Source organism: Xiphias gladius, chromosome 23 (genome assembly GCF_016859285.1).
Source record: "Xiphias gladius isolate SHS-SW01 ecotype Sanya breed wild chromosome 23, ASM1685928v1, whole genome shotgun sequence".
Lineage (NCBI taxonomy): Eukaryota > Metazoa > Chordata > Actinopteri > Istiophoriformes > Xiphiidae > Xiphias > Xiphias gladius.
The window spans coordinates 11,505,712-11,531,659 of record NC_053422.1 but is presented as its reverse complement, the minus strand read 5'-3'; the positions used below and the strand labels follow the sequence as shown (position 1 = coordinate 11,531,659).

Here is a 25,948-nt window from a genome sequence, read left to right as displayed (position 1 = left end):
ATGGTCGTTGAAATCTAAGAAGTTGATATCTCAAAACCTGAGCAAAAATAAATCAAAACTATCTACATAGCTACATACCACTAGGGGTAAATGTATACTAGTATTTACACTATGGCTTTTTGGATTTTGGGTAAAATGAACATACAAGTTTAGTGACTATGTACAGGTCAACCTGCAGAATCCAGTCATGAATTCTTCTCAATAGATCAGGGCTTCAATACCACTTTAATGAAAGCAATGTCTACCGATAGCAGGGGAAACTGTCTTAAACAATGTATGTATGTACCTGTAGCTGTTGTCCGCAGAGGCCTTCAGTTTGCTGTGGTTCCTCTGACAGTGTTTCTGTTGTCAGAATCTTCAGGGAATATCTCAGGCACTGCTCCAGCGTTCCTCTCTTGAGGCACAATGGGCATGATTCCAGCCTGACAGTGCAGATGAGCTTCAAAGGGGTAGTAAGACCATCTACACTATCATAAACTTGTTGCACTGAGACGTAGCCTACCCAGAGTCGGACCATTGCCTGCTTCCTTCTTGGTGTATTCTCACATCCATGCTGATTAAGTCTTGACCCATCGGGGGATTTCTATCCTGGCAAATCTGGTCCTTTAACTTACTAACAGCAGCCCTGATTTGTTCACTAACTTGAGCAACTTTTACAAGCCTCTAATAAGTTTCCAGGATGTCCTGACCTTAAGTGTCTGGCAACAGGTATCTCTGTAAGAGGTCTGTGTGTTAATATGACAAAAGAATAAAACAAAAAAGAAAATAAAACTAGATCTTTCCAATTCGATGTGCATCTGTCACAGATGATGATTAATTCACTTGTTTGTGTGCCACTGTTTCGCCCAACTTCTATATTTGTACTTTTTGGAACATCTAGTTTGTCTCGTCTAGTATGTCTGTTGCCAAGAGAACAAGGACTAGCTGTTTTTGATCTGCTTACCATACATGAGCTCAAATCAAAAACCTTTACAATCTGTAATTTATTAGTACAATAAAAATATACTTCTCCACAGTTTAGCTGGCCATTATAAAGCTGAAATTTCAGCTACTAAAGACACTCTGCATGTTTTGGATGTCTTGTCTACAGGTGATGGCAGACACTGTGTATGTGATTCAATTGTGTTAGGTAGTGATAAAGATAAACTGATTTTGACACAATTGTCCTCCCGGGAAACATCGAAAATGCCCCCTCTTCATAGCAACAGACCCCCACACTGTCTGTGCTCATTTTTGCGTCTTCTTCAGCTACATTTTGCAGCTTGACTATAACTGTCAAGTGCCGCTGCTGTTTTGAAAACTGCAGCTAAACTTCAGTCTTTTATTCACACAGGAAATGAAGAGAGACTAACTCCTGTCCAAAGCTTCCTGTCACAGCAAATTCATACACAGCCCCTCCAAAAATATTGTACAAAAAAGATCTGGGATTATATAGATATATACATAATATTATAGAATAGAACCCACCAAGAGAAACCTGTGATATAGGTTATATTTTTTTAAAGCATTTACTCTGCTGTCAAAAATAAGTAAACTGCTTGACATTTAGTTAATGTGTGGGTTTACTGTAGCCTTTACCTGAACTGTTGAACTTTGCAGCTGTGTTATATAGCAATAAATAAATAAATAATATTAGAATGGGTAGATACAATAAGCTGTATTAGTAGAAAATATGTATATTATTATATATATATATATATATATATATATATATACACACACACACACACACACACACATATATATCGAGACATCCCTACTTTTGACTGAGCGCTTTGACTTTCAATCAAGAAATGTTGTTAAAGGTCACTTCAAACACATGCTGTGGCTTTGCTGGCCTCCTGACTTCTTGGGCCCCTGTATATGCCTGGCAAGTACATTCAGTAATCCAGCCATGGTGATAGAATACGAAACACGTGATGTAATTACTACCTAAGTTTAGCTTTAATAAACCAGTATGTGTACCTACCAATTGTTGACCACTTTGATCTAAACCCTGACATTATCTTTTTTTTTTTTTTACATGGAGGGCCCCACTGGAAAAGGAATGCCACTCCAGGACAAATGGGCTGTATAGGACTGTGTGAAAGTCTAAATGGCTAAAGAATTGCTTTTAAAATTTTGGCGTTTAAACAGTCTGCAAATTATCATTTCCAGTGTGAAAATCGAGCATCGGTATATTCTTAAAATAAAGTGTGGTCAGTGTAATTGGACGTGAATACAGTCTTATTCAAAATGTATCTCGCACCTTTCTTAAGTGTCCTACAAGCAGCATATCTAAGTCCTTGTTGAATACTTGGGGTTAAAAAATGGAAAAGTCTGCCCTAGAAGGACTATTCATCTGACTCGAGCGAAGTCCCCTCCAATGAAAGATTCAAACCCACCGTGCACTAGTCTGTTTGTTATTCACCTGTAGGGCTTTACCCGGCGCTAGGACCCAGGGTGCGCGATTTTCATCTCCAGCTGCTGCAGACCGAAAACTGGCAATAAGGGAAGATCGCGAGGACAAGCCAAAATTGCATACTGTATTCATTCTACTTCAAAATCACATCCCTGGCCCCGCACGGAAGCCTGTGTGTAGACAACAATAGCTTGTTGCGCTGTGTGCAGGCTTTGTGGCTGTAGACAGCTCGGAGCGCAAGGTAAGACGGTGCAATACCATGCGATTACTAATAACAAAGGCGTTACGGGCGAGCAGGGGGCATTAAAGGGGGCATTGCACAACGCTATTGAGGGCGAGTAAAACTCTGCCAAACTTTGACCTGGATATTTGTATTTTCTAGTTATCGGTGTCTTGCAGGAGCCACGGTAGTTGCGGTGATGTCTCGCTGCTATCCGGCGGCATTATGTAGGATCGTGTCACATGTATGGAGAGCCAAGTTGTGTGTCGAGATGACATAGCCTACATGAGTCTGCTGTCCATGCGTGTCGGCTGTGGATGCAGTCGGCAGTCTAAACGCTGACACAGTAACTATATATGAAGTGATGCATTTCATTTTCAGACATATTTAACATCATCTGGACGGCGCATCGGGCCATCCATTAACCTGGCGAATGAAAACATCACCCTTGACTGTTTCTGTGATCGGCTGCCCTCCTCCCTTCGTTTGTTGTAGAATAATTCATTACTTCTGCCAAGATGGAAGAATAATGCGCTTGATTTTTACTCAGCGTTCACCCCCCCGCCGCCTTCCCAACCTCGACATTCAATATTGACCAGGTGAACCACGAACTTAGACGGGACATCCTCGTCTCTGTAAACCATGGCGGCCTAAATAGGGTCGATAATCTCCGATGTGACTCACAGATAGATGACCATGTATGCCCACTTTGAAGACGACATACTTAAAAAAAAAAACAGGCCTTCGAAATAAACAACGTGCCTTCCTCTGTGCTATCACAGTTATCGTAGTGAATGTGCGGAATACCACATCCCTTCTCGACAGATTTATATTTGTGTGCATAACAAGTTTTTTTTTTGAACCCCACAGCTTCAGACGTGCAATGTGGAGCCCGTGAAGCAAACTGGTCTATAATTGGTGAAGCCCTGAGCAGCCGGTCACTACCGGGATAGCTCTTGCGCGGTCGTTGAGGTCTCCGGGTTACCCCGGCTCAGACACAATGCGATGTGTCAGCTGCCGACTTTATGATAGGCTGCTCCCGCTTTATGCCGACACGGTTCTCTACGGCGTTCCCTTTTTTTTTTTTTTTTTTTTTTTTTTTTTAACTAATCGGCGTTTTTTGGTTTCCCAATTTCACATTTGGCCATCTGTCAACGATTTGCCTGCTTGCACGCAGCCATTACTGAACGAATGGCGAAAGGCATGTTAGAGGCTCTCACACACCGATCCACTCCGCGATAGGAAAGCAGCGAAATAGTTTCTGTTCGTACTGCTCTCGGCGGATGGACAGGGATCGCGTTATCCTGCACCGCCTTGGTGGTCAGGAACGACACGGATCGTGCTTGGCAGTAAACAAACTCTTTCAGTCGCACGACGATGTCAGCCTCGCTGTGTGTGAACGGTTATTTCCTCAGCACCACAAGTGTTGAGAAAAGTAGGAGATTTGTTGGCCTAAAGGAGTGGATAGCCTACCCGTGTAAACAGCAGGCCTACTCTGCTTTCAGGACTCAGGTAAGACAAGTGGCCTAATTACAGCAGGGTAACCCGTCCTGCTTATCTACAGAGCCAAAATGTGATTATGGAATAGGAGAGCTAAATATCCTGTGGTTGTTTGTCTTTTGGGGGAGAATCAGGCAAGACTACATGCAAATCCTCTGCTCTAAAGACTGGTCTGATACTTCAACTTTTATCTGTTCCCCTGTGTATGAATGGACTGTGCAGGCATGCTGCCATTCACCTATTGACTGCAAGTATGAGCTGTTGGTCCTCAAATCTTTGTCTGTGTTTCCCAGCCATTAACTTACAGTCAGACTTCAGTTAAAAAGCTCACATCATGTTTCACGGTGCACTTGTTCAAAGTGAAAATACAGAAAAAGTTATGAGTAAAAGTAGATTTTATTCAGTTACAACATAATGATGTGAATGCGATTTAACCTCCAGGAGAGGTTCCTTTGTGCATCATATTAACTTAAGAGCTGTTTCCTCTCCATGGCTGTTTGTGTCTTGTATTTATAAAGTAGCCTCCCCGTGTTCAGCTGTGTTAAACTGTGCCATTGCTGTGTAAAGCATGGATTATTTTCAGTATACATGTAGGTTGAAGGCTATTGTCTTTATAAATTGGCACAGCTTGTCTTGGTTTTGTGTAAAGTCTGGCAGAGAACTAAGCGCTAAAATTGAAATTCATATGCCTTATACCAATTGTAGCTGTGCTCTGAATTTGGCTCAAGCCCCCTTTAGAAAATCCTGTGCATGGATCCAGTTAAAACCTGACCCTCTAATAACAGGAAATGTGATTTTGACACACTGAACTGCAAGATGTGAATGACAGTGAACTTAAGACGCACTGCTGAGTGAGTGGGTCTCTTTTTGTTCATATTCATAATCAGTGATGATCCGTGGTCTTGCTGACAACATGCCCTCACGCCCTTAAAAGTCTGGCCTGGTCGAACCAAGGAAATCGTGAAAAATTACATGGTTCAGTTGGGATGTAGTCAGCCCATTATTGTCAGTCATAATTAATCAGGGGGGTGGGAACTATTCAACATAAATCCAAGGAAGTTAAGTGGTCACGTCTCTGCGTGAATTGTCTTTTTAGTTATTCTGGGTTAATTGTGTGTTTTAGTATATTCGGTGAAGGACAAGAAGAATTTGAGGGCAATATGTTGATGAGATAATAATCCTGGTTCTACAGATTCCTGATATCAATTTTGGTTTGCAGAGGAATGTGGAAATAGTTACGCAGCTCATTTAATATCAGCCAGAGTGAAGACAGAGGTGGAAATGTTCAAAATGCCCGCTGTCACCTTGCAAGTAAATGTGTTGTGTTTCCAGGACTTTTTGTACCACTGATCTGATGGAGGTCAGTGCTGGGGGCCCTGCACGTGAAGCTATCCCTCATTAGACCTAAGTGAAGTGAAACCCACGGCATCGGCACACATTACTAAAACTTCTTTAAAGATAACATGTCTCACATCGTTGTAGGTTTTGAAATCCTACACAAAAAATCAGCAGAGAGGGCTGTAGCGTTTCCCTCCATCTTCTTCAAGCTAAGCCACCAGTCTGCGGCGTTCAGCGTGCAACTGGAGAGCCCTCAACACCCCGAGTCCTGCTTCCTTGTGTTAATTCCCCTGCAACGGACCCAAACCTCTCCCACTCTCTTTTTTTAATATATATTTTGGCAATTCCGTTTAGCAACCACCACCCACTGCGCTGACTCTGTTAATTGACCTGACTGACACTGAGACGGAAACACGGGCTCAGTCAGAGCCACCCGGAGCCTCCATAGGTTAAAAAAACACAGTTTATTACTTCGATACCCCGATAAGCCTTTTCAGTTTAGCGCACCGTTACACTCTTTGGTCGCGATCCCCAATTCCCCTTGAGCGGCTGGTGCTCGCGTTGCATGCCGGTACCTGCAGTCCTCACCCCTCCCAGCCTCTCTAACGTCTAATCCTGGGCGTGGATAGCGGAGCACTACATCTCCCATGCTGTCACCGTGCACCCTTCTGCCCCTCTCTCTCCTCTCTCTCTCTCCCACCAGACTGGAGACTGGAGATACGGAACGGACTGTCTTGACGACCCCCCACCCCCTACCCCCCCTCCTCCTCCTCCCTTCCTCCCGCCCCCCCGGACTTTTAGAACCGAAAACCGTCGAGATTAGTGAACAGCCACGGGCGGCAGAGGCGAAAGGCTGGACACGGCCGTAACCGAGTCGTGCCTGTACGTCGTTCACATGCCATCTGGACGAGCGGGTTCGTAAGTGTTTGTGTCATGAGACATCTTTTATCTCGCCTGCTGATTAGGTTGGGAATTATTCAATATTTCGGAGAGAGTGAGGGGGAGAGAGAGAGAGAGAGCGAGCGAGCGAGCGAGTCTAAAAGGGGGGACGGGGAGGAGAGGCTCGGTGGGTCGGGGGGCTCAGCGAATGCCTTTCAACGCATAAGTGGCTCAGTCAGTCCACCGAAAGGGCCAATACGAGAGACGGGAGCACTTCGCATTAGGTCGACCGGTGGTAAATAACCGTAGCCTGCCTCAACATGTAAACCGCCGGGAGTAGTGCGAGGGCTTCGCGGAGACTCCGCTGCGCAGGGAGCCGGAAACCTACCCGTGGTGGTGTGAAGGTAGTGGTGGTCAGTGGAGTTAAATATGTTGTTTGCCCCCTTGTCGTGGCCACTCCAGCAGCTCAAAGCCTGTGTAGTAAGTTGTCAGCCACCCCTCTTTTAGTCGTCCAGCTGGCTACTTCTTTCACACGTACGAGTAACTCGATGCAGTCCGTCCCTGTGCTATCAGCGGGTGAAATCGATTATTTGTTTGTAAAATCGTCCACGGGCAGAGTAAATGTTACTTCGTCGGGTGTTCGTGGGCAGATGAATGAGGACGATGGTCGTCGGGAGTTTTATTTGTCGGGCTCTCCTTCGTTTTCTGCGTGGCTTTGCATTGATGTTGACTTACCTTATCAGGCGGAGATGTGACACGCTGCCACATTGTGCTCCTACGACGCAGCCTAGGCAGCCACTCGATGGGAGAAAGCTCTCCTGTCACCTGCTGCAATTTCCCCAAAACAGCGGTCTTCCGCCTCGAAACATTTCGGTCCAATCTCCACGTTATTTAGACAAGAATCGGGGATGAAGACAGACCGCTTGTCCGGTTTGTGCCCGCGTATATCTGGACGGACCGATCACCTGGGAGCCAGATACCATTCTCTCATTATGGTGACCGCTCGCCATCTCCCCGGAGCTCTCCAGAGTTTTACCGTGCTGATATTTATAAAAGAGAGAATCGAGTTGTTTTGTGAGTGCCGCGATGCCTCAACGTGCATGTGGTTTACTGTTCACTTTCCAATTATGACATTGGGACGTGTGTCTTTTGTGCCGTGGGCTGGACAGTGAGCTGACCGGGGAAGAGAATAATGTGGTTTCTTCGAGGCTGTTTCTCAAAGGTAATGTCAAGCCTGACTTTGTTTCGTCTGAGCGGTGTCGCCCACGGCGTGTGTGTGAGGACTGCTGCATACATTTATTGGCCTAACATGAGAGCGGATGAATTCAAATGTTGTGGCGGAGTAGACCGCGTATGATCGCAGCACAAAGACAAACTAGCTGTAAGCAACTGTTGTACGGTAATGAATGCAGACCCTTGCTTGCACTGAGCGGTATCTGCATCGCTGGATCCCTTTCAGTCCGTGCTCGCAGATTCCAGCAGAAATTGGTGTGTCAGTCATTATGTGCATCATCTTCGTTATGTCTCACTGACTCCAGGGTGAAACATTTCCCATTCCCCCAAAGCTTTGACATAGATTTTGTGCCTAGTCCCTTTTGTAATCGTCTCATTTACTTGCAGATGCGCTCGCCTGCGCTCACCTCTGCCTACATACCAGGCTGCTGGGGTGTGTGTCGCCTGTGTATATGAGAGTATTGCAAATGTTTGTTTCCAGATGACATCAAGCTAGATTAACTGTTTGCTTATTATATTATTCTTTATTGTATGCAGGGTTAGCAGTGTTTTGTAAAGGAAGGTATGTATTCTGTTGTGAATATGTCTATTTTAATGTTTATTTAAGTGCGTTTTCAATTGAGAAGTAATGGGTGGAACCTCATGTCTAATTTTAGATAAGAATGATAAGCACGTAACATTACACGACAGGAATGTAATCATAAATAATTAACTGTCCAGTGATAGATAATCCTTAATTATATAAGCAAGTAACAAAAGCTTTGCTCACATTCAGTCATCCACTTTTCACTAGTGTGCATGGTTTAATCAACACAGAACACATTGAGGCTGACACTCACTCATAAAAGATCATTTGAGCAGTCACAGCTGATTGTCTCATGGATGGATTACTGAATGGGTCCATCAGAACAGGCGTAGGGGCCCAAGGGGTCGTGCCCCCCCTAAGCAAGAGCCTCCTTTTGAAGTGGCTGTTGTGAGCATTTTTTATTGGAAAATCACAGGACTCAGTCAAAACTACGGATGTCCAAATTATGTGTTTTTATCCTGACCCTTAAATATTGTGAATATGCTGATACAGAGTCTCATCTAGTGTTAATTCATTATATTTTTGTTCATTTTTTCCTAATACAGCTGCAAAGGGCATACTTTGGCCACAGTAAACCTAAATTAAAGTTCGTGAAGCTATTTAAAGTCCCCCTCCATTCAAAAATGTGTTTTGCTTATTGTTCCTTGACTTGAATGTTTGACCTTCACTGTGCAGAATGATTTATGTGCAGAGTTCGACACTAGAAGGCTGTTTTCACAGTAATCTGCTGAAGGGGGAAAGTTTCTCTGTGTTCACCTTAAGTCTGAGTTTACAACATGTACGCACCAGCATGATTTGTGACATCAGGACTAGTTTGGAGCCAACCATGGTCCCATATGCAACTTACACAAGTGTGATGAGGAAACATGAAACCTCCTGTTCGCATACACTGAGAATGGACTTTTCAGTGAAGTAGGAGGCATCTTGTGTCCAGTCCAACAGTTAAACCTTTAAAATGAACAATATTTGCACATTTATAGATTCTGGGGACAGGGAGCATATGTTATTTTAAGAATTCTTAGCTGGTTAATGGAACTTTTTGGTAATATCAGACTCAAATTATTATTCAAAGCAGTGTATTTTTATATGTCTTAAAACATGTCTGGAGGGTATATTTAAGTATGTGTGACAGCAGATTATACCTACTTGAAGAAAGAGAACCAGCATCACAGATTGTTTTTAATGTTTTCCTATAGTATCTTGTATGTCATGCTATAGTATTTTGTATGATTTCTGCAAAGAGGATTGCAAGTGTGGATCTGTTGTGGCAGGAAGAGTTTTTAGACTCTCTTCATCTCCAGTGTGAAAAAAATAGTTTCAACCAATAACAGGAGTTAAAAGTTAAGGTTAACCTGCAAAATGCCACAGAGAAACCATGCAGAACAGTTGTGGACAATGCAAAGGGAGTGATCAGGTTTTTAGCTATGGTGGCATTTTACATTTTCTCTACCAGGAGCTCATTGGCTCATAATCCCTCCATGTTGTAACTGATGCATAAGGTCTCGTTTCACTCACTGAATATCCAATTTTTAGTAAAGACTATTCACACTCTGGATCAATGAGCACTTACAAATTGGTAGTATTCTCTGCGTGCAGACAAATAAAACCAACGGGAACAACCGAACAAATATGTTCCTCAGTCTACCACACTTCTCTCTGCTAACCTGAATTGTCTCCCTGCTCCGAGGAAATTGTAACATCTCCCCGCCCGTCTCAAAGAAAGGAAGTTTTCAATTGCTCAATGTTGGTTGTTACTCTGAATCAATTACTGTTGCATAGAGTAGGTTTTATTCCCTTACGAAGGATTAAATTAAGGTATTTTCTGTAATTGAAACAAAAGCACTAACAGTGATCACATTAAGTGTTCTTTTTCTTGTGTTTTTTACAGCATATCACTGTATTTCAAAGAAAACTCTCACCTGACTGACTCAGATACCCCCTGAGGCATGTTGTGTTAAAGAAACACCTATGCAGGTATTTTTTATTATTATTATTATTATTATTATTACAATTAGTTTACTGCATTCTTTCCTCTTATCTAATTAACATTGGCTTCATGAACTTCTCTTATCACTCAGGTGGATCCTACACTAATGAATGTAGGGGATGGAGGCACGGTGAGCAGAGAGATCAGTGCTCCAAATAAAGCGTCTACTAGTATGGTGGGAAATCCCCCCCAGACGCTACCCCCTGAGTTTAGAGGAGATGTTACCCTCAGTCAGCAAAACAAAACCACTCCAACAACAGACTGTAAGACAGCAAAAGCCTGCCTGGACACTAGCAATCACAACCACAGCCCTGAGCTTTCGCCACCTCAACAGCCCAACAATGCACCGATGGCAGGCTCAGCCCTCACCAGCCCAGAGAAGAGAGCAGACAAAAGGGCAGAGGCCCCTAAAGTCAAGGCTGATGGTGTCTTCCCCGCTCCTCAGTGGTCAAGTGGCGTAAAAGTCAGCCGGGAGGACTCGCTCAACCCCTGTCACAGCAATGTGACATCCAGTAAGAAATCTCACTCGCAAACACAATCGGTGCAAAGTGTTCCAGCGGGGTTTCAGTGCTCCACCATGTTTAAACCAGCCCAGCCTGTTGCCTTCCTTCCCTCCACTAATTTTTCCTCTCCACTTTGTAAAATCACTCTTCCACCAGCATTGGGTCAGATCGCAGCGTTGAGAGAAGCCACAGCCAGTCAATTTCAGAAAGAAATTCAGCCTCAAAGTTCAGGTGTCGGAGGGACACCTCTCATGCGGACCTATCCCTATCAGTTCTCTGTGGGCCGGACTCCAGCTTCAGAGAAGAAAGCAGGCACATCAGCCTCAAAACTTAAATCCAACCATTCATCGAATAAGAATGCCAAATCTGTAGGAGAGCATAAATCTTTAGCCTCAGTGGTAGCCTCACCAGCTGTTGCCCTACCGTTGCAGCACCCATCATTAACTTCTGCAGCACCCACCCGCTACACGTTATCTCCCACTGCTGCCATTTGCTGTGGCTCTGCACTGGCCAGCATCACCTCTCAGAGCAGACTGCTGAACCACATGGAGAAAGGCAGCACCATAGACAAGGCAACCATGGGCTCTTTTAAAACAACACCTCCCTCTGCTTCAGAGGACCACACAGCTTGCTCAGTTGAACCAAGAGATGTACCTCTTGATTTGTCCGCTAAATCAAAACGTCCAAAATGCATTAATGACCCTCCAGTTTCTGTGATGGAGCCTCATAACAATGAGTCAAATCAGAGAGATTTTCTGAACTCAAAGAGGACTCATTCTACAACGTATAGCTCCACTGTGCAATACCCTGTCTTACCCAATACCCATAGAAATGGATCTCATCAAAAGCAAATAAATAGGCCTCAGAATCACCAGACCCCAGAGCCTAAACCAAACTGGGGTAAGGGATCTTCACAAGACTCCATAAAAAACATCCCTGGAACTTATGTAGGTGTGGCTAGCCCCATACTGGCTTCTACCCTGCGGGGCAAAGATGGAAAAGGGACTTTTGCAGATGAATTTCAGAATTTTGCAAAGCAGGAGTTTATATCTATAATTGACCAAGGGGAACATCTGGCCTCAGGAGGAAAGAAGCCATCCTGTCTGATGAAGGGCAACCAAAATGCTCACAGTGTCAAGCATGTTAAAAACGCCGGCACAGCCATAACTAAGAACTGTCCCTCTAAAGGAGCCCTAACAACTGCCCTGTCAAGTTCTGCCAATGCTCAGATTCATCAGAAATCTGGATCTGGCAAAACAGCGGTGCCATACTCTACCACTGCTGTTAATCCAGCTTGGCAACCGCCGTCTAACCTTCCTAACCAAGCTTCATCTGTTCAGAGAAAAATCAATCACGGATCCCCAAAGACCAAGGGCACCACAGTTACAGAAGGATCCAAGTTTCAGAGTGCTCATCAAAGCCCGTCCAAACCTGAAGATGATAAGTGGGAGAGAATGAAGTCTCCCCTGTCTAACCTTGCATCCATTGTAAAGCAGCAAGCTCTCGAAACAACAGCACTGACAGCTGAGGGTAATACTCAAGCTTCACCTGTAGCATCTAGAAAAGCTGATGTTCTGAACCCACTCACTGGGAGCCAGGACACCCATTCTAAACATACTTCTGCTTTTGAATACCCAGCATACTGGTCTATGGAAAAATGGCCTGGTGTGCCATCTCAAGGGGATTCAACTCAAACTATGAAGAGACATGAGAAGGCGAACGCCACTGAGCCTTTGGAGAATAATGCTGGGTTACACACCAGTCAGGGAGAACACATGGAACTACAAGCAAAGCAAGGCTCTTCAAAGCCTACTGGCCAGTCTCTTCCCTTTGGGAGCAATGCATCAACAAATGAGAACAGGATGGAGAGCAAACTAGCCCAGGTGTTAGAGGGGGGGGTATTGAGGAAAGAAAGCGGGGCATCAGACAGTCCTCCCAGTGAAAAATTGGAGGGCATGGTTGCGTCTATTCTTACAGGTCAGTGTGCGGGGGTAGGCGACAAGTTTGAGAAGAAAACGAATGGAACCAAAGAGGAGTCGCCAACCAAAGCAAAAGCTGCTGCCATCAAACAAAAGAAAATCAGTCCTAAGAAGTCAGCGAAAGAGAAATCACCTACAGACCTGTTGAAGAAGGCTGTTGGAAAGAAAAAGCAAGATGCAGAAAACACTCCAACCAAAGTGTCCTGCCTAAAGAAGGTAAATTATCTATGTGTATGGTTTTAAGTCCCTTTAATGTCTAAAATATCTATCTATGTTCATTTCTCTTGATCTCCCTTCCTCCTTGCTTGGTTGAATTATAGGGAGGTATTTAAGGTAGCAATCACCTTTTAAGAATTTTGCTACTGAATTGGCCATACAGAGCTCCCTTTCATAATTTTAATCTATGACTGATGATTTAACTCCCAAGGGTATATTTTTGAGTCTGTCAGATGCTGTCCATCTCGTGAAAGCTCGTTTGATCAGTAGCATCCAATACAGCATGCTCATTCAGCCCTCTGTGTATTTCAGCAGAAGAAACAATGTGCACCTGTGTTGGAACAGAGTCTTTCACCAGGAAAACTTTCCCCACAGAGTAAAGAGCCGATTCCAAGGGACAAGATCAGTCCCAACAAGATTGAGCGACCAACCCTCAACAAACAAGGTATCGTCTTTGTTTTTTATAATCCTGTGACATTTAATGCCCTTAAAAGTTCTTACAGCATACAAAAATTTCTGATATCTATCACAAATTTAATGATGCCTTCAGTTATGTAAAACATGTAGCCTTCTGTCGAGCTTACCATTAGATTACTCTAACATCTCAGAGTTCTGGAGATAAATAGCCTGCAGTCACCCTTGGTAGTGGGGTTTTTGATGTCTCAGTCATACTTCTATGCATAGAAGCTGGTGTGAGTGTAACAATCGACTGTGATTTAATCAGTTACAGATAGCGGCAGCAGTCCTCAGAGTTTGGAGACTCCAGTCTCTCTCAATAGCTCTGCTATATCAAGTAAGGAGACTGACGCTACAGAGAGCTCCTTCCCAAGACTGAGGAGAGGAAGAAGGCGAGCTGATGAGGCTCGACTCGACCTCTGGGGCTTTGCAACACCTTCCCCTCCACCCCCACCAATGCCTCCTCCCCCAACCTCCCCGTCACCCCCTCTCACTCCCACCCAACCTGCCCGCCGTCCAAGAGGGAGGCCTCGATCAAACCCCCTGCCAGAGCGAGTGCATCAGGGCAAGGGTAAGACAACTGGTGCAGAGGGTGACACGCCTGCTCATAAGAAACGCCGGCGATGTCGTAGCAAAAAGTATCAGTCTGGGGACTACATCACTGAGAAAGACAAGCTTGAAGATGGGGAGCACCTTGAAGAGTCTGACTCCTTGAGACAGGACAGTGGAATTCCAGCAGGTACACAGTTTCTCTCCAAAGATCAGTAAAGTTTGAATTAACTGTTTCCATCCCAAGTTTAAATCAAAGGTGCAGCTGTTACTTACTGATGACAATCATTAAAGTTAAAGAAATGAAAAGTTGATTGAACATCTGATTGACAGAAAATTTTGATTAGTCGATTATTCGATTTAGTTAACTGTAAGAAAATAAATTGTTTAAGTAATCTGGTAAGAAAAAACTTTCCCTTATTCCAGTTTTTCCAATGTGAGGATTTGCTGATTGTCTTTATTTTATATAACTCTGAACTGAATATCAGACAAAAATAGACATTTGAAGATGTCGACTTGGACTCTGAGAAATGGTGATGATATTTTAAACTATTTTCTTTAGAAACCAAATAATTAATTGATTCATCACAAAATAAAAAGCAGATTAGTTAATAATGAAAATTACAGCAGCTTTTAATGATCAAATAATTGTTTTAGTCCTTTAAACAACCCAAACATTAATTGGTAACTGCTTCACAAATAAGCCTGAGTTGTTCTGTTTCAATACAGTCATACATTAATCCTTATTTGGCTGCTGACCAGACTAAGTGACAAAACATTTGTCTCTGCTGGCTTGTGATGGGCATTTGCCATCATTTCTTACATTCCCTAGACTGAGTGATTTTTCATTCTTTTAAAAAAATATCTGATGAATGAATCTGTACTGACAATAGTTGCAGCCCTGTTCAGGCCCTGGAATAACATTTCCTTCACTTTCTCTTCAGAAATGTCCGTCCAGAACAGCAGTGACATCATTTCATGATTAAGCCACTTATCTTTGATTTTTGAGTCTTTTGGACTAGAAATAACACAATGACCAATTTACCACAAAGATATCACACTGACAAAGTTAAAAAGCTCAAATCCTCCCAGTTTTTTTGTGGGTGTATAGTAACCAGACTTGCCTGAATGCCTTAGTATAACATGGAATAAATATATGAAAACACAATTTAAAATCTTTATGTCTTTATCCTAGATATTTTACCTAAATATATTATTTCTATTAGTCCCTGAACAACACATGCGGATAAAGGTGTTTAGATTAGGTATCTGTGGGCCCTGAGTGTGTTTATAAAAAATGTATCTTTAGACTGTCAGTCAGTAATGGACTTACGATTCAGAACTGATCAAAAGAAAGCTTAGCTGGGGGCCTCTGTAATTAAATAGTCGGGAAGTAAATTTTATGAGGATGTACATCTTCATTAAAAGTACATTGGAAAAGGATTAATGGAATATTATGAGACCTTTTGAAATTATAAAACAACTACAGTATATCAAGTATATGATGAATGACATATACAAAATGTTAGATAAATGTAACCTCGAACAAACAATAAAGATTATAAAGACAAGTGCAATTTGCAGCTTATAATAAGTCCACATAACGTACCCGTTGATGTGGATATGACACATATCATAAAGTGTAAATGTAGAGAATTTGCAGAAATGTGGCACAGCCACAGCAGTTACCCTGTTTCAGGAGAAAAGATGGCTAAGCCAAGGATGATTGGTGCAGGAAAGTACCAGTCTGTCTGAAGTTGGCAAAAAAACAGAACCTAAAATATTCCACGCTCAATGATGGGCTTGGCAGATGAGAGAGAGGATGAAGCTGCTCCATAGTGGCATCAGGACACCATAGATAAGATGGGTGATGTTGATTTTTTTTGTGTGTGCGTGCGTGTATTAATCGTTTTGGTACCACTCGGCACAACCTCATATCCAATTTGTCAACACAGATCCACAGGCAGGTCAGTGTCCGAGTCCCACTGCCTCCAGTCCAGAGCCTCCTCCACGGAAACCCCTATTCACTCGCTCAGGATCGGTGCGCTACCAGGAGAGCGCGGTATCTCCAGAGTGCAATGATAAGCCTTCAGGGAAGAGAAAGTTCAAAAGCAAGCACTTATGTGACAGTGATGAGCAGAAGGTAAGTCACTTGCTGGTGTGGTGCTGCATGTTGGATTACAGTTCATGAGAAGTCATACAGGGTTGATAGAAGCGAGACACGATGTACCACAAATATATTAGCTTACAGTGCCCCCCTGTGGCTAGGTAACGTTCGTCACATTTATGATGGTTGCTTCTTTTATACAGCACAGTTCTTTGATAAGTGGAGCATATCGCCATAACTTGGCGTTGAATTACAAGAGCTTGCATTTCACGCAGAGTTCTGACCAATAAATCTGTATTTTAGATTAAGACCAAACGCAGCAGCTTGGGCAAGCGAGGTGCCTCACTTGCCCCGGATGATGATGGTGCTGATGTAAAAAGAACAAATAGCCCCCCACCCACTCCAAAAAGTTTGCCCTCATCTCCATGCAATAAGAGAGGCTCGTCAGGAAGAAGCAGTGGTTCAGAGTCTCCACCCAAAAGACCTGTTCCTCCAGAGGTTCGTCGGCTGATTGTCAATAAAAATGCTGGGGAGACCCTGCTGCAACGTGCTGCCCGCTTGGGCTATCAGGTAAAATCCCACTTGTTTACTTGTGCAGTTTTGCAGACATGAACTTAACTCCAGTAAACAGCCTTTCCTCTTTGAGACATGTTAATGTGAGTCTGTCTGTGCTACCTCTGTTCTGCAGGATGTAGTTCAGTACTGTCTTGAGAAGGACATCAGGGAGGTCAATCGCCGTGATAATGCCGGTTACACTGCTCTCCATGAGGCGTCCTCTCGGGGCTGGACTCAGATTGTCCAGATGCTGCTGAAACACGGTGCAGATGTCAACTGTAGTGCTCAGGATGGAACACGGTAAGGCTTCATGGTGCATGATTTAGAGTCGTGGTTGTACAAAGCTGAATTTATAAAAAACTATTTTTTAAAAATATTATTATGTAAGTACTGTTATGGATTATTTCCAAACAGCATGTATAACAGAATAATCTAAGTTTAAAGGTCCACTTACTAGCTTTTTCAAGCCGTTAGTCACATCATGTGAGGAGGATCGCAGGAAGACCTTCCTCATATGACCATAGGAATATGGTCATATTCAAATAGAGGACATATTTATCGTATATGTTTATAAATATTTTTTTTACATGGAGTAACATATATGGTTAAAAAAATTTCAATAAAAATCAAAAATCACAAAAAAAAGGAAAAATCAAATTAGCAAGGTCATCATCTTGGGGATTACTATTACATTCACTCTCTTGAAAAGCTACATTCTCAACAAGTGTTGGTAGCAATAATGAACATATTACCATACTCACTGACAGGCAGTGTTATATTAAATGAAGATTATATTCTGGTCACGTGTCTTGGTTAGTGTGTTTTTGTTTTGTTTTTTTGTTTTTTTAAAGGTGGTAGTACTTCCTGTTTCATGTCTGAGGATATTTAATTTTCCAGTCGCAGGTTTTAGCCTCGTAACACATTAACAATCACACAACTTGAAATTAATCACAGCAAAGTATTTGAAAGTTAGTCTTACTTTCGTTTTACTGTAGTACATTCACGCATCTGCTACTCCATATACAACAAGTTTGCAAACAGATTCCGGTGTCATCTAAAGTTGTACAATACTTGAAAGGCAGTTCTGTTTTGCTTTTTCTGTCCTAAGGCCTCTTCATGATGCAGTAGCGAGTGATAACCTACCAATAGTCTGGCTGCTTCTGAACCATGGTGCAGACCCAACTCTGGCCACCTACTCTGGACACACGCCGGTCAAACTGGCACATAGCCTGAGCATGAAGACCTTCCTCACAGGTAGGATTTTCAGTAGAACTAGTTTTGGATAAATAGAAACATTTTTCTAAATTGTTAGGGAGCTATTTCCACAGGTTAAACTCAAATTTCCACATCAACAATCATAGTAAACCCATTTGAAATGAGACATGAAAATAAATAACAAAACATGTATTTGCCAACTTGACAGTCGCCATTCCAGCAATGTGTCAACACATTAATGAACTCTGTGCCCACTCCCACTACATCACATTTGGCACTGTGAGCAAGAAACAATACAGGATGCCTGCAGAATATATCATGCAAAATCTTTTATCCACAGAGGACAAAATTGAATATTTGAGACACTTGCGGTCAGACTCAGACTGTTTTGTCGTCTTATAGCTGAATTTGGTTGTCCAAAGCTAACAGTGCATTTTTAGGTAACTGTTGGGAGGTAAAAGTTTACAAGTACATATGCTATTGATTAAACATTGATTCATTAATAACTATTGAGAATTTGATTGATCACACTACATGTGTGTGTTTGAGAGAGTGACAGAGAGAGTGAAAGAGAAGGTGGACTAGTAATCACAGTCTAGCCTATTGCACGCAGTGGTTCTTTAAGTTATTTATAACTTAGTCGGAACACTGCTTTTTCACTTTTTGACCCGACTGGCCCAAACCTGTGATATCTTCCAGTAAGCTTACCCGAACCCATCACTAGTTGTCAGGATACCACCCATGTCAATAATTAACATACTGTAAACCTTTAAATCAAAGAAAATCATCAATTTAGTGTTGTAAGATCGTCTAAGGAGTCTGATGATATCATCAAATGATCATCTACACATCTTCCCTGCTGGGAAACGTCTGACACAGATGTCTCCCTCTTGCTTTGTCACCCAAGGGAAAACTTTAAGCCAACTTGTCACATACATTGCTTCTTTGCTTGGTAACTTATGTTCACACCATTGTTGATGGCCATGTTTGATGCTGTTGAACAATATTGAGGACCTTTCACCAGCAAATGGCAAGAGAACAATGAGGGAACATCAGTCAACAGCCGACTTTCTCTCACAACCGAATTGGCTGCGATATACTGTAGATGTTTTGTGCAGTCTGCTTCTCAGGTGAACAGAGAGATGAAAGCTCAGGACCTGATACAGCTTTTCACATATTACTTGGATGCCTGGTTTTCTCTTTAAATTGGGAGGACACAGACAGACCCTATAACAAAGTTAAGCTGAAACTTGACTTTTTTAATCTTTTTTTTTTTTTTAACCCTGACAACTGCAAAAGCCTTTCCACTTATCCCATCGTAAATTTTGCCTGGCTCTCACAAGGGGACAAGCATTAATGCCATGCCTTGTCCACATATTGTCATAAATAAATAATGCAGGTGGGTTAGTATCGACATGGGTCAAAATATAATACAAGACACTGTTTTTTTGTTTTTTTCTTTTCCAGAATATTTCACAGACCTGGAAGGCCGCAATGAACAGGATTCCAGTTTACCCTGGGATTTCTACAGCAGCTCCCTTTTTGGTAAGAAAGCTTGGGGTGTGTCTGTCTGGTCTCCTTGTCTCTCTGTCTCTTCGTTTATCTCTCTCTATCAAATGTTCTGTTTGAATTTGTAAATGCGATGTTTAAAAGGTGGCTGTAACCTCATTCATCCACTGTCAGTGAAGCAGACAAGTTGAGACTTGTTGGAGCAAACACCGGGTTGCTGCAGGGAAATTATGCTAATTTCTAGGATGGGCTCAGGCTTGGCCACTGGGACGTGGAAAGATGTCAGCCTTGTGTACGAGCATCAGTGTTGTAAACAGCCACGGGGAGTCAGTTATCCAGTGGAGGAAGAGCAGGGATTAGGGTTGGATGGAAGAACTGAGGCATACTAGAGAGAAAGTGGATAAACTGTAGAGACAAAAGATAATATGTTTGTAGTTTTTGTAACTACACAAGCTTTTTTTTGCCCCAACATCAAGGACAAATATATATATTTTTCCTTTTTTACAATTACTGTGTTGAAAATAATATTTTCTTCCTTTTATTTACTCGAATCCTAAAGCTACATCTAAATAATTAAAATGAAGAATAAAAGAAGATCAAGCCTCCATCAACTACATTAAATTATGTCAATTATTTCAGCTGATTCCAACAGTTCCACTCTGCAAATCTGAGTTTGTCACATGTAGCTGCCAATATACTTGTCACTGGTTTATGCATTTAATGTCTGTGCTGTAGGTTGATTTTTTACAACAGGTTTAAACTTTGCATGTTTTTCAGTGTTTGTGTGGCAAATAAATATTCCTCCAAGGAGGTTGATCATGCTCCCAGAACAGTCTGCATGTCAGCATCTAGCTATATATTAAAGCTTTCTTTATTACATTTTTTTCTTTCTTAGGATGCTGAATTTAACATTTTCTCTCTGTTTTATTTTTTAATGTTGCATACATTTCTGTAAAATATGTATGTTTTTAATAATGATTTAATCCCTCTCCTGCATGTTATTTCTGGTTTTATCTGTACTCAGAGGGATTGGAGATATTCAGGATCATTTAGCTTGCTTAGAAGCCATTGTGCCATTCATTCTTGTACAGTTTGAGAAGCAGCATCAGAGACTTAAAATTTGTTGTGTTGAAGTCTTCATATCAGTAAGTGCACTCTGCTTACTGTCCATCACTTTTTGCTTAAATGAAAAATAACAGTCCACCAGCAAATAAAACGTCAAAATATGTATCTTGTGAACGTTATTTTCATATACATGCGTTTCTGTTTAACTGATCAGCATCACTGGCAGTCAGTCTTACTGTGTATGTATTATGGTTGGTGTGAATTGACTGTCCACTAGAGGGCGACCCACCCACGTGTAAGAACTCAGTAGCAGCGCAGATGCTTGTCCGCTCCCCTTCTTCTCACCTCAGTCAACCTTTGTTCACAGAGACTGACCAGGAGCCGTGCTGGGACTTCCTCCTGTCTGAGCAGAATCAGGAGCTGGAGGAAAATACGACGGGGAAGACTGAGCAGGACTTGGACAGAGATTGTCTTCTGTTTGAGTTCTCCTCCGAGCCTCTCCTACCCTGCTTTCACGTTCAGGTGTCATTAACACAGGGGTGAGTTCACAAAGATCAGTCGTTGTTTGTAAGATAGATAAACCATAATCTGAATTTGTTATGTTAACAACAGAAAATGTGTGAAAGATTTTAATCAGCATCTGGATCTGCAGCCAGTAATACCCACACTAATGGCCGATATTTGCAGAACACCTGGACCTGATAATATTAGGGCTTTGCCCATGCATGACTTGTGCAAAATTTTGCAAGTGAGTCAGACACTTGACTACTTCCACTGGAGTAAAGGCTATTTACATTTGTCACAATGCTTTACCACTCCCCACAAAAAAAAATGTTGCTACAATTTTCCATGTGCCATCTCAGTTTGGATGCAGTGCACAATGGTTTCAACAATGAGAGCAATTTATGTCAAACAGTCTATGATGAGAGTAGATACTGATAGCTGTGACTCATTGGTGCATTGCGATAGTTTCAGCTTAGAGTTCCCGTATTTCACAGAAATACACTGTGGTAATGTACGTTTGATATTTGCATCATTTCCCCTCAACATCAGATTAAATTATGCCAACATCTTCCCTGCTGCAGTTTGTTAATACATGTGCACGGGATGATCTACATTAGATCTGTACAGTGAGTTCAGTGTTGTTCAATATTTCTACAAAGATGACAAAAGATGTCTTTAAAACTATTGATTTCGACTTCAGATCTTCTACATTATTCACTACGGTCCACAGTATGTTCTCATCTATTTGTCCATGTTTACTTCATGTCTGCCCTAAGAGTGTGACTTCCTGACATCACACACCATGACTGCAGTAGATTTTTGCAGTAAACAATCAAATCTGATGTCAGAGCTAGAACTAATCAGAAGGTAGAGTTTTCATATAATTTCTCCTTTCAGCTATTTTACCACACAACCATAACTCGACTACATGTTCACTGAGCTGGATTACCGGTCTGAGGGAGTTCCAGTTCTCTCCATGTTGCTATTTACACTCGTGTTACTGTCAAACAAACTCAGGGGCTGTCTGGAAGATTGAGAATCAATCTGAAAACTTTTTGTATGCTTGCCAAAATGGTCAGCTGTCATTTCAAATAAACAGCATGTGCTTTGCGTTTAATGGGACTAACACATGTGAAACCATTAGTATGATCCTTTAAATAACTGGGTCCCAATTATCGATGAGGGGACCACAAATTTTCTTTGAATTTACACAAGTTAGTACATAGAAATAAGGTATATAAATGCCTGCTGTCGATGAAAAATTAGGTGAATAGACTGCCTAGAGACTCCTAGATTTTATATAATCAAAAACAATGGTGCCATAGTATTTATTTGGTGATATTTTAGATGTAAAATTTTGGGAACCTTCTGTTAATGTCAGATCGTAAATGGCAAATCTTCTGTTTCTTTTCCTCACCCACCAACCTACGGCTAATATCAGACATTTGTCTCTTGCAGCTTTTGCAACTGGTTCCTCCTGACAGACGTCCTGAAGCGTCTGAAAATGTCGGCACGGATCTTCCGGGCGCGTTACCCGCACTTGGAGGTGGTGAGTTTGTCGCATACCGAGCTGTGGAGACAAGTATCAGTGAGCCAGGTGAGCTCCGCTTTAGCTTCACCCTACAGAGGCAAAAACAAGGAGGGGGAAAACAAGGAAGAGGATGAAGAGGGACTCGTGGATCTGGTTCGTTGTGTACCAGAGCTCCAGAGACTACTGGGCTCATCCATTCACATCCTGCAAGAAGATGAGGAGGAAGAGGAGGAGGGGGAGGAGGAGGAGGAGGAGACGCTGACAAACAAAGGGAAGCCTCGCAGCCGATAGCCTCTCTTGCACCGCACTCCTCCACCGTGCAGTTTCAGTTGTGTCAACCCGAGCCCTTCCTGCAAGCAGCAGCTCAAAGGAAACCTCTCCGTCCAGTGTAACGAGGGTCATGGGTTTTAACTCCAGCTACAGCGAAGACATGACACTCCACCGATAACCTTTGACCTCAGACAGAAGGTGATTAAGTGATCACAAGGACCTGCACACGGGAGTGATCAGTGCAGGAAAGCAGCTTTCAGGTTCCTATCTATAGGTATATTTGAATACATGAGAACTATTGAGCAAACCTTTTTTATTGATTATGTATGTACATGGTAGCGTATATGTATATCTTGCCATCAGGGGTAACACATTTGGTTATATAAATGGATTCTTGTTGCAAGGGCCGGATTATGTTTAGGACTTTTTGTTTGAGTTTGTTCCTGAGGGAAAGCGATATTTTTCAATGGGAGATAATCCAAGGCTTTTATCTTGGTGAACTCTTGCGTAAAGCTAAGACCCTTAAGTCAGGGAGGCCACTGGCCCTGATGGTTTCTCTGTAAACCTGGGAGACCTGGAGAAGAGACCACGGCACATAACATTCAAACATAATCACCCGCCCAGCTCAAAGCTTCTTTTCTTTTCTTTTCTTTTCCGTTTTCTCTCTTTCATTTTTCACTTTATCATCCTCCAAAGATCATTAGTGAACGGACCTAATAGCTTAGGTTTTTATTTTTCCTCCACATTTCACAAAGTAAGCCTGGGTAGCACTAAGCTGCCCCAGTCTTTGCTGGCAGTATGAAATAATGTCTTTTTGGACCTTGAGATTGAGAGTTTGTTTACAGAACCGGACAGAAAGTAGTGTTCTCCACTCCCCAGGTTGCACTCCTGAACTGATACAGAATCCTGTGGATCTCTCTCAGAGGAAAAGTTGTACCATCTCTGGAGTCCAGAGCCTGCTCCTGTATCCAAGGAGCTGAGATGCCCTCTTAACTGCAGCCACGACTGTCCCCCACCTCCCGATATGGTGTTTCCAGACCCTAGAGTGCTTTGTGTTGCAGTGTTTTATTTACACTGATTGTTGTGCTTAATTTAATAGTCATTAATATATTTGACCTCTTGTGTATCTGACAACCCTATCTATGAAAAAGTTGCTTTGTATGATTGGTGCTTCATTTTGAAATGTACTTATTAGGATCCCTTTATTCTGAGATTTTCCTCCCTCATTCAAAAACAGTATTTCAAAACAGCAAAAGTACAGTTTTATTGTACTGGTGCTAAGATAGATTTTGTGTTGACAATCAATGAAGTTTTGGTTTGAAGTCACAAACTAATAAAAGATATTTAAGATGAAGAGACTTAAGGTGTAAAGAAAGTATAGTTTAGTTAATGAAAACGGGATACAGCAAGACAGCGTGTGAGATCTTGAAAGAGCCTTTTATTTGATTCTTTTATAAGAAATCAACAAGAATAAAGCATGATTGTGAATCATAGTTTTATCTCTTTTTTTTTTTCTCAGTTAGATTATTATAATGACTTAAATGTTCGGGGTTTATTTGTCCTTCACACGTTTTTCAAATTATCCCTTTGGCCTCATTTTACTGAATAGATTTTTTTTTTTTTCTAAATTGGAGATAAAAATCTGGAGAGGAAATCTGTGCTATACCTGAGGAAAACCATTTACTCCTAAAGCAAAGAAAGCTTTATTTTGCAGTAGTGTTAACATTTCTGAATCAGTAGTATGATAGATAAATCCCATAACTTGGCGTCCCCACGGTGTAGTGGTCTGGGGCTCGTGGCAATAATTACAACGCCTCCAGTTCAACTGCAGCTGGGGACCTTTTGTTGCCCGTCATCCCCCTGCTCTCCCCTCGTTACTTGTCTGTCTCTACTGCCACGCTATTGAACAAAGGTGAAAATGCCACAAAAAATAAATTGCATAACAGTTTATCCTTATTGCAAAAAGTAGAATCCACACACTGTTTTCCGCTTCCACAATGTTGTTGTTTTTTTTATTTACTGTTGTTATGCAACACTCCCAATAAATCAGATCTTATTTAGGCACTAACAAACATCACATTAAATACAGTATTTATGTAGTTATATGTAGTTGAGCACCTTTCCGTAAATTGCACATATTTCTTGATTTATTTATTTATTTATTTATTTAAAGTAAAAAGAAGTAAATAAAACCCATGCAGCAAAAAAATTAGCCTTTCTTTAACTGTTAGTGCATTGTTACTTTTTATATCACAACCTTTAAAAAAAACAAAAAATAAACTAATCGTGGCATGTGGAAAAGTTTGGGCATCCTCGTACATGTACAACACTCAGAACCTCATGACCTCGTGAGGACTTGTGAAGGCAGGTCAGTATGAACTGTCAGCTGGTGACATTTCCAGAGCTGGTAAATTCTCTGACTCTTCAAACCTTGTGGTAACACTCAACAACCATGGGCTCCTCTAAGCAACTGAGTGAGATCTGAAAACGAAACGAATTGATACCTACAAAGAAAGGGAGGCTACGAAACAATATCAAAGCTTCCAGATTGAAATTTCCACCGCACGAAATGTCATTAAGAAAATGGCTGTTAAGGAGAACTATGGAAGTCAAGACAAGATCTGGAAGAAGCTACAGGGAAGGTTTACCTGACACGGGAGTGGTGGTGCACTGCTCCACTGTGCAGCATTGACGCACAAACAGGGTCCACATGGAGGAGGCATCAGAGGGAAACCTTACCTGCGACCTCATCACAGAAGTGATTTAGTATCTGAAGTTTGGAAAGCAACATCGGGAAAAGCCAGAGTCGTTTTGAAAACAAGTGTAACTGACCTCACCAAAATCACCAAAGCTGTGCATTAGATGAAAAGATGACGTCACCAGCTGTTAAATCATGGGGGTGGAAGTTTATTCTTTTGGGTTGTGTGGCAGCCAGAGGCACAGGAAGCAGTGCAGAGATAGAGGCAATAATGGATTCCATTAAATATCAGCAACAGGCAAATGATCCAAAGCAGACCTCAAAATCCACCATGAACTACTTCAAGAAACACAAGCTGAGGCTTCTGAAACAGCCCTCGCAGTCCCCTGAGTTGAGCGTCATCGAAAAGCCGTGGCTAGATCTGAAACGTGCTGAGTGCAGGACAGCCTGAAAATATCTCAGAACCTGTAGTGATCTGCGGGAAGAGTGTGTGGAAACTCCCAAATCAAGACTAAAAAAGACTCTGCTACCAGCTGCTACAAAAAAGTGTTTGCTAGCTGTGGGTTACGAAGTACTGACTTAGTGCCAAAACTTACCACAATTAGTGTTTCATTTTTTTTTTTTTTTTAGTTCGTGAAAGAACAAGT

At 42.1% G+C, this 25,948-nt stretch overlaps 1 protein-coding gene across 12 annotated transcripts; it reads left to right on the top strand.

Annotated features, from left to right (window-relative positions):
• Positions 1-2,610: 2,610 nt before the first annotated feature.
• Positions 2,611-23,956, top strand: bcorl1 (BCL6 corepressor-like 1). 12 transcript variants are annotated; one of them, XR_005706591.1, is made up of 13 exons: positions 6,262-6,373; positions 10,046-10,131; positions 10,236-12,842; positions 13,155-13,287; positions 13,567-14,037; positions 15,803-15,990; positions 16,258-16,524; positions 16,643-16,809; positions 17,618-17,763; positions 19,192-19,269; positions 20,666-20,837; positions 22,261-22,877; positions 23,483-23,956. XR_005706591.1 is itself a non-coding variant. In XM_040119901.1 (13 exons), the coding sequence occupies exons 2-13, from the start codon at positions 10,126-10,128 to the stop codon at positions 22,622-22,624; spliced, it is 4,452 nt and encodes a 1,483-aa protein (XP_039975835.1). In that variant the 5' UTR covers positions 6,262-6,373; positions 10,046-10,125; the 3' UTR covers positions 22,625-23,956. The 12 variants fall into 12 exon arrangements, 11 of the variants coding, with proteins under 11 accessions (XP_039975832.1, XP_039975830.1, XP_039975835.1 ...); XM_040119901.1 differs by having other exon boundaries at positions 10,236-10,656; positions 10,804-12,842; positions 22,261-23,956; XM_040119902.1 differs by having other exon boundaries at positions 22,261-22,351.
• Positions 23,957-25,948: the final 1,992 nt, after the last annotated feature.

What these genes read in the sequence shown, in the direction of transcription:
- bcorl1 (XM_040119898.1), top strand. An exon ending in AAGTGTCCTGCCTAAAGAAG is followed by an intron (nt 12,843 to 13,154) that starts GTAAATTATCTA and finishes TGTGTATTTCAG; the next exon opens with CAGAAGAAACAATGTGCACC. An exon ending in AGTGCTCAGGATGGAACACG is followed by an intron (nt 16,810 to 17,617) that starts GTAAGGCTTCAT and finishes TTCTGTCCTAAG; the next exon opens with GCCTCTTCATGATGCAGTAG.